At 43.4% G+C, this 20,097-nt stretch overlaps 1 protein-coding gene across 1 annotated transcript; it reads right to left on the reverse strand.

Annotated features, from left to right (window-relative positions):
- Positions 1-3,958: 3,958 nt before the first annotated feature.
- LOC121928804 (zona pellucida-binding protein 2-like) lies at positions 3,959-20,084 on the reverse strand. The gene is made up of 10 exons (XM_042464023.1): positions 19,831-20,084; positions 16,498-16,587; positions 13,977-14,090; positions 12,583-12,720; positions 10,775-10,987; positions 8,192-8,292; positions 7,191-7,365; positions 6,057-6,227; positions 5,219-5,297; positions 3,959-4,781 (listed from the first exon to the last, which is right to left on the reverse strand). The coding sequence occupies exons 1-10, from the start codon at positions 19,904-19,906 to the stop codon at positions 4,172-4,174; spliced, it is 1,767 nt and encodes a 588-aa protein (XP_042319957.1). The 5' UTR covers positions 19,907-20,084; the 3' UTR covers positions 3,959-4,171.
- Between the last annotated feature and the right edge of the window lie 13 nt (positions 20,085-20,097).

Raw genomic sequence — 20,097 nt, forward strand, 5'->3', positions numbered from 1 at the left:
GCGCGAGGCTCTGTAAAGGGGGGCGCGAGGCACTGTTATGCAGAGGTGTACTTATAACAATTTTATAGACAAATGATACTATTTACAGTTGCGCGGGGGGGCGCGAAATGTTTTCTTCTTCCTAGGGGGGGGGGCATGACAGAAAATAATTGAGAAGCACTGCCCCAAGGGCATATGAAATCCATGTACTCAGATCACTGGAAATGCCCCTCTAATACAGCTGACGGATATAAATATTTTAATGCCTAAAGTTTAATAAATAAATATACAAATATATAAATAATCACAGCATTACTAAGTGTTCACAGGCTGAATAGTCATCTGTTCTAGAATTTTCCTTATATTGACATTCATCTTATTGGCTAGTAGTTGCTCAGGTCCTCTTCCCTTCCCACCCCTTTTGAAGAAAGGGATGTCTATCCATCTCCAGTCTGTTAGGACCGCTCCTCTTCAGGAATTCTCAAGAGTATAGAGAAAGGCCTTGAGATTACATCTGCAAGTTCCTTTAGTACGCTTGGATATAGTTCATCTGGCCCTGTCAATCTCAATTCATTTAAAGTAGCTAAGTATTCCTGTACCAACTTTTTACCTGTTCTGGGCTGCAGTCTCCTTATCGCATAACTTGATCTATATTATTCAGATTGAACATTTTCCTTTTGGTAGAAGACTAAGGCAAAGTACTGCCTTCTCTCTGTCCCATATTAGCATTTCACACAGGTGTCTTTCTGTTAGTTAATCTTAAAGGTGCCAGTGGATTCCTCTGCTATCCCACCCTCACTTTCCTTCTTATTCTGATCCATATAGTGGTGCCTGCCTTTACCATGAATTTTTTTTGGCTCCATTTGTAATTTGGCAATAGAGCTGTGTTGGGCCACTTTTTATTAATTAGATATTGTTCACATCTCTGATGTTAAGTAGTATTCACAATAAAAATTTCAGTTTTCACTATCCACTTATTCAATTTAGTTGATCCCAAATATCAGCACCTCAGGTATGGCTCCTCCATTTTCTGCTATGTTTAGCATACTTTTGATATGGGTGTCCAATTAATGCATATATGCAAGATTTCAAACTTCCTTGATCTGCAAGATTACAGATCTTGTAGAATAAACTAAAGACCTTATCAGACAGGAGGCAAAACACCCAAATCCCATGGATAAATGGGTTTAGATCCCAGGAATATCCCACAAAAGTGGGATTGTTTTCAGACACTTCAGGCTAATTGAGCATTAACACAACATTAACCAGGGCAAAAAGTGGGTAAAATCGCTCTGCTTTTTACTTTCAGGATTTTCGTCTGAAACCAATCGTCTGAAACCTGGATTTAAACTCCGTTTATCCACAGGATTTGGGCGCTTCTCTCTCATGTGATAAGGTCATAAAACAGGGAACATCTGCCTTTCAGATAAGGGCTCCTTGTGTTTTGTGGAAAGTGTTTTAAAGTCAAGGAGGAAGAATTTTGACTAGAATGTTTTTACATTCCAGTTCTATGACCTTTGATTACAGTATTCTTGACTAATGGGCATGTCCTTCTTGGCTACCCTGTAAGAATTAGAGTACTCTTATGTCTTCCTTCTGGGGTTTCTCTATTGTGTTTATGAAAGGGAATGGGTTCTTCCAAGAAAATGTTTGCCAGTGTTTACTGTGGTTTTGGCTTCATTTTTCACCTGCTGCTCTAATCATTCCAAAACCACAGTAAATGGTTTCCAGAAGGAAGACATAAGAGAATAGACATAAAGAAAAATCAGCTGGAAACCATCTTTAGAGGACAATTAGAAGCCATAGATTGCACCCCTCACAATATGGTGTAAAAATGGCTGCTTGGCTTCTCACAAGTTGGGCGATAGTCAGAAACAGACAGAACAAGGAAACACTGCTGCTTCTCTGGTGATACTGTGGGCAAATCTTAGGAAATATGGGAGAGACATTATGTCTATTCAATTTCCCATCACCTTCTTTATGTGACAGCAATTGGTCTGAAGTAGGCAGTCTCCACTATCTGTGGAGGCTCCTCATGTGATTGGAACCATCGAGGTCATGGGTGTAGCTCTTTTTGTTTTTCAACCAGAAGGCTGGAAGCTTTGTCTGGATGTTTCCCTCTAGGCTTAGCTCTTGCTTGTCCTGTTATTGGACATGTTTCAGTCTGTGCAACCTGAGAATTGGACAGGATCCTTGTCCAAATGCCACCACATTCATACTGGATATGTGCCCTTCCTGGCTCTTAAAAGAGGCTAAAGAGGGACAAGTTGAGTGATGTGTTCCTTACTGTAGCAAGGCAAGTGGGTTTCCTCAGGGATCGATGCTGCCCCCCATGTTGTTTAAAATCTACACAAAACTGCTGGGAGTGGGCATTTGGAATTTGGAGGATTGTTGTCTCCACCAACTTTCTCTCTCTTTCCCACCTAACTCCAAGGAAGCTGTATCTGTACTAAACCAGTGTCTATAGTGAGTAATGGCCAGGATGAGGGTGAACAAACTGAAATGTAATCCAGACAAGACAGAGGTGCTCCTAATCAGCTCAAAAGCATATCAGGGAATAGGGATTGATCCTGTGCTGGATGGGGTTACACTTCTGCTGAAATCTTATGTTCAGTTTGAGTGTACTCCTGGACTTAGATGTGAGCCTCAATGCCCAGGTTTTGGCAGTGGCCAGGAATGTTTTTAGCAGTTAATCATTTTTGGACAGTTAAAACCTTCTGATTTAGGCAGCTCTACAACTGATTTTTAAATTATATGGTGCAATAGTGTTTTTTTAAATTGTGTTTTAAGCGTTTTTTAAACTGTTTTAACTACCGTATTTTCCAGTGTATAAGATAACATTTTGACCCTCTAAAATTGGGTCAAAGGTTGGGCGCGCTCAGCCGCCAGCTTCTCAGGCCTCCAGAGGCCTGGGAAGCTGGCAGCCTTGCGCCAGCTTCTAAGGGGCCTCTGGAGGCCTGGGAGGCGGGGGGGCGCGCGCTCTCGGGGCTGCCGGCTTCTCAGGCTTCCGGAGGCCTGGGAAGTCGGCAGCCCCGAGAGCGCGCACACCAGCTTCTAAGGGGCCTCCAGAGGCCCCTGGAAGCCAGCGCGCGTGTGCACAGCCGGCTGCCGGCTTCTGAGGAAGGGGGTAGCCTGATACGGTGAGTATATGCTAAACTCTATATTTTGATTTTTAAAGTTGGGGGTCGTCTTATACTCCCAGTCGTCTTATACGCCAGAAAATACGGTATCTGTTTTAATAGTATTATTATTTAATTATTTTACTTTTGTAAAGTATATTTTACAGAGCCAGCAAGATGTAGTAGTTTGAATCACAGAGTTGGAAGAGACCACAAGACCTATCCAGTCCAACTCCCTGCCATGCAGGAACTCACAATCAAAAAAAACCCAACAGATGGTCAACCAGTCTCTGTTTAAAACCTCCAAAGAAGGAGACTGCACCACACTCCAAGAGAGTGGGTTCCACTGTCAAACAGCTCTTACTGTCAGGAAGTTCCTCCTACTGTTTAGGTGGAATCTCTTTTCTTTTAGCTTGCATCTTTTCCTGTAGCTTGCACTGTTCCATGTCTATTCTCTGGAGCAGCAAAAAAACAGGCTTGCTCCATCCTCAATATGACACCTTTTCAAAAAAGGAGTGTTGGACTAGACTCTGGAAGACCAAGGTTCAAATCCCTGGTAGGCCATGGATACCCACTGGGTGACCTTGGCCAAATCACATTCTCTCAGCCTTAGAGGAAGGCAAAGGAAAATCCCCTCTGAAAAATCTTGCCAAGAAAACCATGGTAAGTTCACCTTAGGGTCACCCTAAGCCAGAAACAACTTAAAGGCACACAACAGTACTGTATATTTTAAGCCAACTTGTGTTTAAAATTTGGATCCATGGTGGAAGAAAGGCAGGGGTATAAACTGTGGCATGGCAAAGAGACTGAATCTGAAAAAAATCATTTACAAACTATTCAGGTTAACAATGCTTCCTAAACTTTATATCTAGGTCTATGTGGATTCTCTAACAAAATGAAGTTGCGGGGAACTAACATATCCTATCCTGGTACATGAACATATTGCAGAAGAGGACTGTATAGGACTTAAGTGTTTAAACACCGGAATAGAGACTGCCCCAGCTAATAAGTAAATAAGCAGCCTACAAGAACACTGGAGCAGACCTGCTAGCTAGTCAACAATTTACTGGAAGTCATGCACTTTCTGCATCAGAGACAGGTGAAGAAGGTGGGAACACAATGTCTTCCATAACAGGGGGCCCTTCTGGCCCAAGAGGGGGTGAGAGCATAACCTCAGCAGGCTTTTCCTCCACAGTGGTAGGAGGTGGAATCACAACTTCTTCAATGCCAGCAGGATGCTCTGGACTAGAAGATGACAGCTCAGGGGATTCTTGTATCTGAGGACCCAGAATAACACTGCCTGTAGTAGTAGAAGAAGACACAGCTGCTTCACTGGCAGGAGGTGGAAATATGGCTGTTTCATTGACAGGAGGTGGGAATGTTGCTGTTTCATTGACAGGAGGTGGGAAAGTCGCTGTTTCATTGACAGGAGGTGGGAACGTCACTGCTTCATTGACAGGAGGTGGGAACATCGCTGCTTCATTGACAGGAGGTGAGAACATGGCTGCTTCATTGTCAAGATCTTCCAGACTGGAAGGCACCATGGGACTGTCATGTTCTTGGGTGTCTAGAAGGACCATATCTTCAGCAGAGGCTGCAGCATCTTCCTCCTGCTCAATCTGTTCATCACTTGTAGTAGAAATACCTTGTTTCTGCCAGCGACGGCGGAAGCAATAGCAAAAACTGTAGAAGGTGATAGATAACCTTTTAGAACAATAAAGCATATGTGGACCATAGCTGACATAGCTCCTTGAGCTGTTCTAAACAAAAATTGGGCAGGGATACAGCTTAGGAATGCAGAGAGTAAGAACACCACATTGCCCTTCTTGGGCTCTGGGAAGGCCCTCTGCATAAATTCCTTTCAAGTAGTATTGGAAGTAAATAGACTAATCTGGTGGGGCAAATTTCACCAGAAGGCCAAAGATTCTACACCTCTGCAGTAGATATTGTCTCCTTTGTCAATATTTGCTTTATAATTCATCCAATTTTTACCTCTTCAGAACCTCTCATGACTCTTCAGTGGATTAATACTACCCAGCAATCCACCTATAAATCTCTTTCACCTATCATATTTTAAAGGAGTGAGGTTAGATAGGTAAGGAAAATACCCCAGAACTTACAGCACAATGAAGCAGAGACAAACAAGTGGCGGTAAGGCAAAGGCCACTATCAGTATAGGAAACCGGCGAGATGGAGAAACTGTGTAAAGAGACATGAATCAATCAAGAGCATTGGCTAGTCATATTATCAGTCATAGCATCCAGAGCCAAACCACCCATCTAGTAGGAGTACCTAGTCTTTTAAGTAATATATAGTTAAATGGGAGACAGGCTCATATATCCAGTAAGTATACATAACGACTGTTAGCAGTAAACCCCACTTCTGTACATGCTCACAAGTATTCACCTACTGATTTTGATCACAAGATTGGGATTTAGGGATATTAATTCATAGCTACCTTTGATTAATCCATTATACCCTATAATCTTTCTCAGAAACCACTGAAATGCTAGCTCTCATTTCTTCCTCATGTCTATGCCACAAATGGAAAAAAGATAATGAGTTGCTCAAATACAACTTTAAATGCATGTTAGCATTTAACATAAAAGTACTTAAAACGTAAATAGAACCAGTTTACAGAGCTGATGATAATTATGTTTGGAGAAAAAATGAGGGTGAGGGGACACTTCTCTATTAAGGTCTAAAGAAAAATCCCTTCTCTGAAGTTGGTATTTGTGCTGGGTGGAAATCATCCAGTGCAGCAACACCCGGGGGGGGGGGGGATTAAATTTGTCCTCCCAGCTGACTGTGAACCTCAAAATTATCTCAGTATTTTATAGGTCATCAAGTTTAGCCTTCAAAATTTGGCAGTTCAAGAATTCCTATGAAAAATTCTGGAGGGGAGTCTAAGGAAATAAAATCCTGTGCCTTGTCACAATGTTCCAACCTAATACATACCTCTCAGGCTCATGCAATCCTCAGCTCTGCTAGCACCAGGATGTGTAGTAAGCCCATTGTGCTGGCAGAGAAAACAGGAGGATTCTCCATAATGCAGACTGTAGGTCCCAATTGGACAAAGAACACAGTCGTCAACTGTGGCCTCGCTGTATGTCCCAGGAGGACACAATGCTGTCAAGCACAATAGCAGATACAAGCAGAGAGAGGATGGTAAAGTGAAAATAGCAAAGCATGGTTTTTTTGAAAGACAGTTTCATACCAAAATCAAGTCCCAGATGGAGGGATTCAAATTGGCCACCTACAGAATAGGCCCGCCCAAGATATTTTTTTTTCAGCACTAGTTTATATATGCTCAATTACTGGACTGGACCCAAACACATAAAATCTGGTACAGGACTATTAACACAGACTATATTAGCAGAGTAGCAGAAAAAGCTCTAGGACAAAGATAATGTAAATGGAACAAGTGTTGTTGAGTATGTACTTTACAGAATACATCTCACCAGTTTTACATAAACTACACTGCCTTTCCATTTGCTTTCAAGTTCAACTGAGGACACTGGTTTGACATAGAAAAAGTAAAATGGCTTGGGGCCAAGATATCTAAAAGACTGCCTCCTCCCAAATGAGACTGCCTGAAATCTGATAACCTCAGGAGAGGCTCTGCTGTGTGTCCCACCACTCCAGAGGCTAAGTTGGTGAATACACATGAAAGGACTTTCTCTGTTGTGCCACTTTAGCTTGGGATCTTCTTTTGGAGTTTCCAGTGGGCAGCCAACACTTATTTCACATTGCTGCTGGTCCTTAAACCCAGGGTGACTGCTCTGGCAGTTTTCACTCTGTGTGTTTTCCTCATATTTTTGAAATATATTGTTTTAGTTTGCTTTTAAATAATATATGTATCTGTTTATATTTAAGGTTTTCATTGGTTGTGCATCTCTTGGTAGGCTGAAGCAACAAATAAATTATTTAAATAAATAAAATAACCACAAGGGTTATTTTAAATAAATAAATAACCAGAAGGTAAGCTTTTTCCAAGCTGCAGTTTGTAAATAGAAACTGCAGTTTGTGGACCCAAAGGCAGTGTCTGAGGAGGGATGAGGCAGCATCTCATAGATCACCTGCTCCACTCACTACAGCAGTCGGGACAGTGTGCCTCTAGCTCCTGGGTCTGTCCATAACCGCTCTGGCATTTTCCATCTTCCAGGAAGTTGAAAAAGGTGTTGATAAAGGAGGCATGGGAAGCTTGTGACTCTTCCAGGGGGAAGTGTTTATTCTCTTCGAGGAATTCAGTCATGGCTTCCTTTGCCTGTGGTAGTCAGTGAAGGAAAGGGGGGGGAATGAGAAATCCAGGAACCAGACAGGGTAGTAGGTGCATTGCATTATCACACTAGTGCATGTATATGTCTAAAAAAGAATGAAAACAGTGAATACACAGGAAAATAATGATTTTAAGACAATGTCAAGTTGCAGAAAAGGGAATCGCATAAAAGCGAATGCATAAAGTTTAGCAATTCCAAAACAAATGCTTTCCTCTATCAATAAATCTGTTAAATGAGCATGGAACTTTTTGGTCTTGCCCAAATGGTCCCACTATCTTAGGATAGCTGCTGCCAAGTGCCAATTTGTGGGTACAACATACACAAAAACTGGCAGACACTGGGGCCATAGTCACACTACAGAAATACAAGATTGACATCACTTTAACTGCCATGAATCTATGCTAAGAATCCTGGGATTTGTAATTTGGTGAGGCACCAGACCAGGCTGAATACTTCACCAAACTACAAAATCCCTGATTTTCACAGAATGGAGCCATGACAGTTAAAGTGGTATCAAAGGGTTTTGTTTCTGTACTGTAGAAGAGCTGCGGATTGGAACCAAAACATGTGAGAAAAGTAGAAGAGAGCAGATATGCTCTCCTTGCTCTGAAAAACACAAATATTGCATGGGCAGCAAATGCAACACATTCACATGCAGAGCCTGGTGGTTTCCAGTGTGGTTGATCCAACAAATAAAATAGTTTTGCCCTGTGAACAATAGTTCCACCACAGACATTTAGGGCAAACATACATAAATACAAAACTGTGTCAAGCTATTTTCTAATAGAACAGAGATAAGCTCTGCTGACACACCTTCTGAAGATTGGAATGTATAGCTGAGCGATAACACTGTAATGCCAACTCATTAATCTTGGGGTAGCAGGATGCATCCCAGCCCTCCTTGAAGGGAGACACTAAAAAACAAAGACAAATATATTACTGTCTTCAAGTTGTCCCAACCAGGGAATCCATTTTTTTTACCAGAGCACACAGATTCAAACTCCAGACTTCACTCCAGAATATTAATAGAGCAAAATATGTTCATCTGCTTGTTATTCACTAGATTTACAATGTAACAAGTAACATGATAATTCAGTTTAGTACACTTCGTCTGTTCTTTTCATAATACATTTCCAACACTGGCCTTGCTACTGAAACAAATGGCTTTCGCACTACTCCAGGGAATATCCTTGAATCCAAAATCTGCCATCCTGGACCATTCAACAAAGGTCCCAAACACACTGCAGAAATAATCCAGTTTGAGACCACTTTAACTGCCCTGGCTCAATGCTAGGGAATTTTGGGAACTGTAGTTTTGTGAGACATTTAGCCTTTTCTGTCAAAGAACTCTGCTGCCACAATAATCTACAATTCCTAGGTTTCCCTAGTACTGAGCCAGGGCAGTTAAAGTGGTGTAAAACTGGAGGGTCATTCCCACTGGCCTATAATGCGGGTCTGGATGTGAATCATGAGTGCATCATTTCCATTTGAGCACGAATCTGACCTGCATTGCTCCAAAATCGTTCCCATTGAGATTTGAATCTGATTTGATTTATCTAGGAAAACCCGAATTATAGGTCGATAAATTGGTTTTAAAAACAGTGGTTTTAAAGTGAGTTTTCCTGTGCCTTCTGAGTCTGATTCGGGGCAAATGAATGGGAACGAAAGGGTGTCTGATTCAGGAACCTGGAGATGGGAGGAGCAGCGCTCAAGGGGCTGGCCTGGGGATGTCACCCTCTGTTCTCTTTCTGCATCACCAGCGCCATTTTCTTCCGTTCGCACAGCCTTTCCCCCAGTGGAGTGGGAAGCAGGGTAAGGCGGTCACACTACATTGAGCTCCAAATGCAGTAAACACATTACTCTTCCTGCAACCTCCTCCCTGCTCCACATTCATAGACCAACGTGTGAGGAGAGCCGTTGAACACCATTTTAAACTATTATTTTTTCTTTTTTCACCTCTGCCTGAGCGCCTGAGCAGCAAATGGGCTTTGCAGTACATGCCTGCTTGATCGCCCCCACCAGACAGCCCAGGGAGCAATAGGGGAGGCAAGGGGATTTGGGGAGAATAAAGGCTCTTTCTGTCTTTCAGAGGAACTATGGGAAGACACTGAATAGCCTTGGATACAAAGGGGTTTAGGACGAATAGTGGCTCTTTCTCTCTTCCAGAGGAACTATGGGAAGGCAACGAAGAGCCTTGGATGCAGAGGAGTTTAGGACGAATAGTGGCTCTTTCTCTATTCCAGAGGAACTATGGGAAGACACAGAAGAGCCTTGGATGCAGAGGAGTTTAGGAGGAATAGTGGCTACTTCTCTCTTCCAGAGAATAGATTTGGGGCAAATAGAGGCTCCTTCTTCCTTTCCCGGAGGGGAAAAGCATCTAAGCAGCTGATTGGCTGTGATGTCAAGCGCTCAGGCGCTTGATTGACAGCTACTTTAAAAAAAAGAGGTTCCGGAAGGGCAATGGGAACGAGAAGCAAAATAAACCGCTTCAAATTACCACAGGGAAAATACCAATGGGAACAAAAACAGGGGTAAAAAAACCCGGGTCTGTTTACCCCTTTTTTTAATGGGAACGATGGGTCAGATTTGAGTCACAATCTGAGTCAGAATCGCAGCAAAATAAGCCGCTTTTTTTGCCCAGTGGGAATGGCATCTGGATTATTTCTGTAGTGTATTTTGGACCAAAGACACATTTTAGACAACAGTTACCTCTGATGGTTTCACTAGGCAGTGTAGCTGGTAAATCCCATCTTTCTGCAGAACCTTTCACTGCTTTAAGGGGCGATACAGATCACCTAAATGTGGCATGCTCTTGGCGATACTAAGGTTAAGGATCACGCACCAACCGCAGTCCCTAACCCTAGTACTTGTGGGGAGCACCATTGCTATGCGGTGCTGACCACACAGCACGCGTAACGATGTCACGCATGCACCGCGTCCAAATGGCGTGGCATGCGTATAACATGTCCGTGCCACCCCTGGCTGCTTACCGCGGCCTGGCGGAGGCATGGAAAGGAGCTCCAAAACAGAGCTCCTTTCGGGCCTACGTATTGTTGGCGTGGCAACCAAACAGCCGTGCCAACGATGCAGAGGAGAAAGCTACAGCTGCCCCTTTCTCTTCTTTAACACTGGGGTGACATTGGCACCTAAGGTGCAAGGGCACCCCTTTTCCAGGCATTTTGCCGCTTCTCTTTGGCCTGGAAAAATGGCGGATTGTGGCCTCAGGGCTGCCGATGAGGCTGCCCTGGCCCCAATCCACCACAAAAAGGGGTGGGTGCAGGCTGCCCCTTTGGAGCGATCTGTACCATGCCTAAGTTTCATTTCCACCCCACATTTTCAATGAATCCAATCACTCTGTGCCATTATTTTCAAAGTCATATATTTCTTGGTTCTGACCTGTTAGCTCTACCTGGAGGTTGAATTCATCCATAGGTTTATCCACAGTTGGGAAGCAAGTGGTTTCCCCAATTAGGACATCAGAGTGGAAGTCAGACACCTCTTCAGTCAGATGCTCATGCAGAGTCTTCAAAAATGAACGAGTCAATTCCTCATCACAGGAGCTGCTCTGAAAAACCAGGAGCACCTGAAGCTCTCCACGTATGTGATAGCCTGAGGAAAAGAGAGAAAGTAATTTGCCTTAGAAATATTAAGACCATAAAATCATAATGCCAGAAGAGACCACAAGGGTCATCTAGTCCAACCCTGCCATGCAGAAGTACACAATTCCTCATCACCTCCAGCCTCTGTTTAAAAACCTCTAAAGAGACTGTATTACTTTGAGGCAGTTTATTCCACTGTCAAACAGCTTTTACTGTCAGGAAGTTCTTCCTGTTGTTTAGGTGGAATCTCTTTTCCTCTAGCTTGAATCAGTGTTCAGTGTCCTATTCTCTGGAGCAGCTGAAAACAAGCTTGCTCACCCCCGGTGACATGCCTTCAAATATTTAAATATGGAACACTATGGAAGTCACATCGTATCTACTGTGAAGAAAGGAGTCAGAAATTCCAAAGACCTAAAATCTCCTTCCCCTGGAAGCCAGGAAGGGAAGAGACAAGAGTTGGCTGGAGGTTACTGGCTCTTTTTCAAATGTTTTGTTTGTTCCCAAATGTCCTAACAGCAACAACACTTGGGAGAGGTGACCAGGGAAACTACTGTACCTGGGAGCAAGCAAGGCATTTTAAAAAGACATGGCAGCTGTGCATCCACTCCTCTTCTTTCAGTGGTGAGCAGGGTTTGCTAGAGCTGTTATTGCTGCTGCTGCTAAAGCAGTTGCTATAAGGAGCCCTGGTGATGCAGTGGTTAAATGCCGGTACAGTATTGCAGCCTCTCACAGCCACAAGGTTGTGAATTCAATCCTGCAGGGCTCAGGATTGCCTTGCATCTTTCCATGGGTAGTTAAAATGAGTACCCAGCTTGTCAGGGCAATCAACTTACACCCATTAAACCACTTAGGGAGTGATTAAGTGCACCGATAAGCAGTATAGAAATGTACTTACTACTGCTATTGCTATTCTTTTTTTCTTTTCCTTTTTTAAAGGAAGACATTGGAGCAGACTAGTAGGCACTGGGGGAGGCAAATGGGGGACTCCAGTCCACATAACTCCCACTTCAGGTGCTGAAAAATATTATGGTTTCTCAAGAGAATAAAAAGATAACCAGATATGTTTAGTCACAGGATCTAGTTCCAGGCCAAAGCTTCTCTCACATTCCTTTCTACATATGAACTTTCTGCAGACTACTTTAGTTCCAGGCACATGAATTGAACATAGTATATGCCCTTATCTGGCTAGTTGCCCACAGAGGGAAAACACAATATCCAAGAAGCATGGTGACAGACTATAAGTCTTCACAAGCATATTAATACCATTGCCTAGGGAGCAGACTGTGTTCTGTATTGTAAGCTTGTGGATAAAACTCAACTCCTTTGCCACTGATTGGCTATGAAAATGCACATGGGTGCACTCAAGCTACTCTTGCAACCAGGGAGAAAGAGCAGCAATGTAAAATTGTTATTGCTTCACTGAATGCTTGAGTGCCTTGCAGTCAATTAGTAGAAGGTGAGATTGAGCTGCACCCACAAGCCCTTCAGCTGCTGTTGTGTACCCAAAGTGAGAAACGTTTCACAAGGAGGTAAATGATCTCCTTGCGCAACATCCCTCAAAACATATACACAGACATAACTAGGGGCCAGCAGGAATACACCCACCTGCCACAATGTGATGGAAAGTCTTGGTATGGAGTTGGCCTTCTTCCATGTAGGATACAGTGCAGATGTAGTGTCCACTGTCCTCAGCACGAAATGTATGTAAAGTCAGGGTAGCACCACCAACAAGGAAATGGGTTCCTGGAAACAGAGTCAAATCATATAGTCTGAGAAGAAAAACATTCCATTACAGCCAGTCAGCCAATCAGACAAAGCATGTGTATTCGTGCAGAAAGGTATTAAGACAAACCTCTGTTCTTTAACACTTTTCCAACTCCCCCTTGAATTTCAACTTCAAATGCATTCATCTGTCCCCTACCCTCATATCTGTTCATGAAACCAGACCCTTCTCTTGCAACTCTGCTGCTGTGTGTAAATGCCCAAACAAAATGTTTTTATGAGCCCCAAATTTCTGTGAATATTTCTTATTATAGAAATTATTTGCAATGAACCTTGTCCCTGTGCTTGGTGTCACCATTGCTCAGGAGGCTTTGGCAGCCATTTGGGATCCAGCATGACTGCTCCTGGGAGCAGACACACCAGACCCCAAATAAAAGGCATTGCCCCTTACTCAAGCAGCAGCTGCTGTTTGGTACTGGTGGCCCTGGGCCTCCAACAGCCATTTGAGATCCAGTAAGGCTGCTCCTGGAAGCCACGCTGGATCCCAAATGAAAAGCACCATCCCCTCCTAGCAGCAGCTGCTGCTAGGAGGTACAAAGCTACAGCTCCAGATGGCCATTTTGGGCCTTGCACAGCTGCTGGACAAGCAAGACACTATGCCCTTTCTCACTTGCCAGCTGCCGTGCCAGCCCCACAGAATGTACTGCCTCACCAGGTGTACACCCCCCCCCGGGGTCTCACCCCGTGCAGTACACACCACAATGATTCCACTCAACAAGTATAACATTGTGCTACCAAATATTTGGAAAACAAATTCTTGCACCTTAATGTTTAAGACTGCTTGGGATGCAAAAATAAATAAAATAAAATTCTACCTATGATAATATAGCTTGCCATTCTAATGACATATTGGCAAACCTGGTAACCCCTCCCAAATGCTTTCCATCTTTCCCCCATTACCTAAGTAATATCAACCCCCCTCCAAAAAAAACGCTCCACAAAAGAGCATAAGCTTCTGAGTTCTCCATAGGTGTTCAGTCTTCAGTCTTCATCACCTATGCTGATTAAGAGTTCTGGAGAATTTGGAAAACTGCATACTTTTGTACTGCACTTGGTCCACCTAAAGACTGCACAGTTGTGGAATTGGGGTTTCCCCCCACATATCAACATAGCTGTCTTTGTTTAAGACACTCTACCTCAAGAACTCCATCTTTCAAACTGAGAGCCATTTCTGGCTTCTACAGAAAAATCTAGATCCCCATGCAACAATACCTAACCTCCATTTTCCATGGTCCAGTTGTAGGTGGGATTCAAACCAAATACAATATCAGATTTTGCAGGCTTGCAAGGTAGAGTGATTTCCTTGGCTCCAATATGGACAAAGATGGGTTCTGCAAGAATCAATAGTACCAGTTCATGAGAAAGAGAAATAAATTGCCATTGGTTTAGAAAAGGGTAGGCAAAATGGAGCAGCCAAAAGGTTTTTTTGTGGCCTCTCCTGCAATAAAGAAAATGTGCCATCTAACAGGGTATTTTCACCATGTTTTAGGCCTTTTTTTAAATAAAGGAAGTAAACAGGAAGTGATGTGTGCTAGCTGCCTGTTATTAAAGAAAGCCTTTTCTGTCCCTAAAATGGCCTGGGTGGCTAAAAGCATGGCAAAATGCCCTTCAAACCCCTAAAGGGTGTTTGTGAGACAAAAATGGTTTTGTGGAGTATTATTATTATTATTATTATTATTATTATTATTATTATTATTATTATTTTGCAGCCACAGCAGGGTACAAGGTCTCAAGGAGAAGGGGTTAATCAATGTAACTCCCAGACTTACACAGTTGTCTGTCTAAGGTAACAGGGAATGACCCCAACATGAGGTGACGTTCCCATCTGGGACCCTAAAGTAGTGATAAACGTACAGAACTTACTCTATATACCCATGTATATGTGTAAGGGTGTACAGTCTAGAAATTTTAGTCAAAAAATTGAGCCAAAATCCCTGGGTCAACTTATTCAAGCCCTCCCTTCAGTCCATCTGCCTTGGTCCAGGCCTCGGAGGTTGAGAGGAACTGCTGGACCTCTTACCCTTTCCCATCACCACTCCCTTCTCCTTCTGTGTCATGTCTTTTTAGCTTGTAAGCCTGAGGGCAGGGAACCGTCTAACTAAAAAGATTGCATGTACAGCTCTGTGTAAATTTACAGCGCTTCATAAATAAAGGTTAATAATAATAATAATAATTCACAGGTCAATGGAAATACTGTACTTTAACTCTTATTTAAAAAGGAACCATTCCCTCGTAAAAGACAAGAGCTTAGTCTGTCTTGGAAGCACTGACCTCGCTCTACTCCCTCATCCCTCCAGCCGTTAGATTAGCAAAACAGTTAAGCCTGCTGGAATTACTATTATTTGCTTAATTTAATATAATTTAATTTTAAATGGTTGATCTTAACTGATTGTTTTCATTATGATATGTTTAATTCTTTTTTATGGGGGAAAGTGGGGAATAATGCATTGCATTGCATTTTGTATGGTAATTTTAATATGTAAGCCATTTTGGTTGTTTTCTAACAGAGAAGCAGGTTATATATAAAGTATTTATTACTATTATTATTAGTAGTAGTAGTAGTATTAGTATTATTTCCCAACAACATCTCAGGCTTGGCCAAATTGATCACCAACAATGGTCCACCCTGGCCTCGCATCAGGAGGCATGGAGACGCACTATCCATGATGCTGCAGCCTTTTTCAAAAGCTCACAGCAAACGAGTCTCAAAGAGAAACGACAACGCAGAAAGAACCACAACCCGGAAACATCACCCAAAGAGACTTTCCGCTGTGCTTTCTGCAACCGGACCTGTTTGTCCTGGATTGGCCTTTTTAGTCACCAACGTGCTTGTACAAAGCACGGGATGAGTCCTTCCTGAATCTTCGTTCGCGAAGCAAAGCCAGAGATTTCCCACTCTTTCCCCAGAACTGGGACTCAGAGTGGCTTCACAATACAGTATTAAAAAAACACACACCAATACAATTAAAACATAGAAAAGTGATACATTAAAACAGAATTAAATTGTTACAATATTAAAACAGATTACTTATTAAAAGAATAAAAATATAGTTACAAAGATAAAAATTTTAAAACGCTTAAAATGATACAACGGCCTAGCTGGTCCTTTAAGAACATTCTGTTTTTTAAAAAAACTGTCTGCATAAGAACGTTTTAACCTGCCAGCAGAAGGTCAATGAGGGGGCTATTCTGGTCTCCCTGGAAGTGAATTTCAAAGTCTAGGGGCAGCCACCGAGAAGGCCCTCTCTTGCATCCCCACCAACCGTACTTGTGATAGTGTTGGCATGGAGAGAAGGGTCTCTTCATAGGATCTAAGGGCTCAGGCCAGTTCATACAGGGAGATATGGTCTGCCAGATATTGTGGTCCTGAGCCATACAGGGCTTTATAGGTTATAACCAGCACTTTGAATTGTGCCCGAAAACAAACTGGCAACTAATGGAGTTGTTTCAACAGGGGCGTTGTGTGATCTCTATAGCCCCAGTTAACAGCCTGGCTGCAGCTCTTTGGACAAGCCGAAGTTTCCAAACACTCTTCAAAGGAAGGAATTGTCTAAGTTCTTTTGCATAATTTTCCTTTGCTTTATTATTTACATGGTTTGTTACATGCCCCTAGGTTTTACCCTTGATGTATCCACAGATTATACCAAAATCCATAATTTTGGCTCCAAAATCTACCCTTGACTTATACATGAGGTTGATTTATAGTCAGGTATATATGGTATCTTTCTATGTTCTCACCCATATGTTCAGTAGGTGTTGCCTGATGAGCAGCTTCTGGTTCTGAAAATGTTTCATTGTTGAACATTTCAGAGGAATGTTGTCCGCAGCCTGAAAAGGACATAAACCCTTAGTAAGATGTCATGTGGTGTTTAGGAAGCACCAATAATGGGAGTTTATCGGACAAGGGAAATTGGAAGTGATAGACTACCACACAGAGGTTTCATTTTATTGAGTGAGAGGTGATCACACGCAATTTCGGGCAATGACAAGCTATTTTCAGGCAATGGGATGTCAGTTCAAACGCAATTCGAATTCACGTAAATTTGCTGAACTAGCAAATTCACATGAATGCGTTCTGGCCCCTTTCTCTTCATTCAAAATTAAGAGAAATTCCTTCCATGTGATAAACTCCATGGAGTGCACTGTGAGGTCTGACCTCAAGCTCCCAACTCCCAGATGTCTATATCAGGAGTATCTTACAAAACCAAGCTGGTTCCACACACTTCATGTCTATCAGCTCCAGGCCTAAAAAAAAAAAGATTGGTTTGCTTTTTTACAACCTCCCTGAGGTCAGCTAGCTAAAGTTTCTAACAAGGCTAGTCACCTTGATCCAGAGCCATTCCTCCTGTTCACTATCTGCACAGCAAACAGAAACCAACAGGGGAAGTAGCACCTTCAACCATGCAGTCAGTATGCCTCTCCACTGCAGAATTAATGCAGTTTGACACCTCTTTAACTGCCATGGCTCAATGCTATGGAATTCTGGGATGTGTAGTTTTGTGAGATATTTTGCCTTTTCTGTCAGAGTTCTGGTGCCACAACAAATTACAAATCCCAGGATTCCATAGGATGGAGCCCTGACAGTTAAAGCAGCATCAAACTGTATTAATTCTGGGGTGTGGCAGCAGCCTGAAAGCTCCACTTTGGGATTTTTGCCTGTTAAGCAAAGGTAAGGCCACTTCACTCAGTACACAGTTTGGAGGCCTTACTGTACTTTTTTTGGACTCCAGCAACCCAAACTCAGGGACGTGTAGTCCAAAAAGTAACATTTCCAAGCCCAGATTCTATGCAGTCCATTTGCTTGCTCATTCTGGGTGTCCAGGTCCTGGTGGAAAGTTGTTGTTGTGTGCCTCCAAGTCATTTTTTAATTAAGGTGACCCTAAGGTGAACCTTAAAGAGAGCCAGTATGGAGTAGTTGAACTACACCTCTGAAGGCCAGGGTTCAATTCCCAGCCTGGCAATGAAACCCACCGGGTGACTTTGGGCAAGTCATACTCTGTCAGCCTCAGAAGAAAGCAATGGCAATCCTCCTCTCAACAAATCTTGCCCCCCAAAAAACCAAGATACATTCGCCTGAAGGACGCTATAAGATGGAAACAACTTGAAGTTCTTAGCCACACTCAAGGAGACAGCAAGGCCTAGTGGTTTGAGGGTTTGACTTTGGAGACTAGGGTTCAATTCCCAGCTTGGCCATGAAACCCACTGGGTGACCTTGGGCAAGTCACACGCTCTCAGCTTCAGGGGAAGGTAACAGCAAACCTCCTTTGAACAATGTGAAGTTGAAGGCTTTCACAGCCGGTATCCAGTTTTTTGTAGGTTTTTTGGGTTGTGAGGCTGTGTTCTGGAAGAGTTTATTCCTGATGTTTTGTCAGCATTTGTGGCTGGCATCTTCAGAGAATGCTGGCATGGAAGAGAATTAAGTGTGTGTGTATATATATATATATGTGTGTGTGTGTGTGTGTGTGTGGTCACACTGTGTGTGTGTATGTATATATGGGTAGGGAGAGTTATTTCCATGTTAATCTGTGTATTCTTCTGTTGTTGAATGGCAAGGCCTCAGGGTGGGAGGCTATGCAAAAAGGATTAGTGTCTGCTTAATCAGTGATCATTTTCTGCTGGGAAAGGCAGAAAACTGACCTGAAATGACCTTGGGCAGTTTTGATTTGCATTTTGCTGGGTCTTGATTTTAGTGTTTTTCAGGACTGGTAGCCAAACTTTGCTAACTTTAAGGACTTCTTCTTTCCTGCTGAAGTTGTCAAGGTGTTTGTGGATTTCAGTGGCTTCCCTGTGCATTCTGACCTAATAGTTGTTGGCATGGTCCAGAATTTCAGTGTTTTCAAACTGCATTTTATGCCCAGGATGGTTTATAACATGTTCTGCTACAGCTGATTTTTCCGGCTGATCAAACCTGCAGTGTCTCTCGTGTTCATTGATTCGTGTTTGAACACTGCGTTTGGTGGTCCCTATGTAGACTTGTCCACAGCTGCATGGTATACGCTAAACTCCTGTGGCTGTGAGAGGGTCTCTCCTGTCCTTCGCTGAGCACAGCATTTGCTGGATTTTCTTGGTCACTTTGTAAATCATTTGGAGATTGTGTTGCCTTACCACTTTCCCTATTCACAGAATCATAGAACTGGAAGGGACCACAAGTGCCATCCAGTCCAAACCCATTCTGCCATGCAGGAAGTCTCAATGTGACTCCTTTGTCCTTCTATGAAGTCAAAGGCTTTCAAGGCCGGCATCCATAGTTTTTTGTGGATTTTTCGGGCTCTGTGGCCACGTTCTACAAGAGTTTATCCCTGATGTTTCACCAGCATCTGTGGCTGGCATCTTCAGGTCTTTCTGTCTGTGACTCCTTTGATGTATGGTAAAAATACACAGATTAACATAGAAATCACTCCTCCCTATCCAGGGTCACACAGTATATATACATATATATCCAGCTCTCTTCTAGGCCAGCATTCTCTGAAGATGCCAGCCACACATGTTGGCAAAACGTCAGGAATAAACTCTTCCAGAACATGGCCACAGAGCCCCGAAAAACCCTTCTCTGAACACATCTTGCCAAGGAAACCTCATTATAGGCTTGCCGCAAGAAATGACTTAAAGGTAGAACAACAAGAACAGAAAGTGAACCTATCATAGGGTTTCCTTGGCAGGTTTTTCCTTTGCCGTTGCCATCCTCTGAGGCTGAGAGAGTGTGACTCACCCAAGGCTGCATCCACATTGGAGAAATAACCCGGTTTGGCACTGCTTTAACTCTCTGTCTGTCTCTTTGCTATGGAATTCTGGGAGTTGGAGTTTGCTGTGGGGCCCAGAGCGGAGCTCTGCTCCGCTCTGGGCCCACAACAAACTCCAACTCCCAGAATTCCATAGCAAAGAGACAGACAAAGTGGTGCCAAACCAGGTTATTTCCCTAATGTGGATGCAGCCCAAGTGGGTTTTTTATGTTCAAAGGTCAGGATTCGAACCCAGGTCTCCCAGAGTCCAATCCCAACCAAGCTGGGCCTTAAAAACCAAGGCAACACCGCAGGGGCCGTCCTCCCTGTCGAAGCCCCTGCCTCCCCATACCGGCCCCATTGCAGAGCAACAGGACCAGGATCCATCGAAGGACCAGGAGAGACATGAAGCCGGGCTCCAGGACCATCCGCCCCACTGCGCTGCTGCAGGGCGCCCCGCTTCTGTCGCCATGACAACCAGGGGAGGCCTAGGCGCCCAGCCACAAAATTCCAATGCGACACAGCAGGTTGCTAGACGCTGCCTATCGCTCTTTGGTGACGTCACAGCGTTCGAACTCCTGAACCCTTTCAAGACTGTTAGGCAAGGCGACCTGCTGAC

The sequence above is a fragment of the Sceloporus undulatus genome, chromosome 4 (genome assembly GCF_019175285.1).
Source record: "Sceloporus undulatus isolate JIND9_A2432 ecotype Alabama chromosome 4, SceUnd_v1.1, whole genome shotgun sequence".
Lineage (NCBI taxonomy): Eukaryota > Metazoa > Chordata > Lepidosauria > Squamata > Phrynosomatidae > Sceloporus > Sceloporus undulatus.

Excerpts from the sequence above, each read along its gene's own strand:
- LOC121928804 (XM_042464023.1), bottom strand. The coding sequence starts at position 19,906 with ATGGTCCTGGAGCCCGGCTTCATGTCTCTCCTGGTCCTTCGATGGATC. Across the intron at positions 6,228-7,190 it reads ACACTGTCCCGACTGCTGTA|CATTGTGTCCTCCTGGGACA; the intron begins GTGAGTGGAGCA and ends TGTGCTTGACAG. Across the intron at positions 4,782-5,218 it reads TGTCTCTGCTTCATTGTGCT|TTTTTGCTATTGCTTCCGCC; the intron begins GTAAGTTCTGGG and ends CACCTTCTACAG.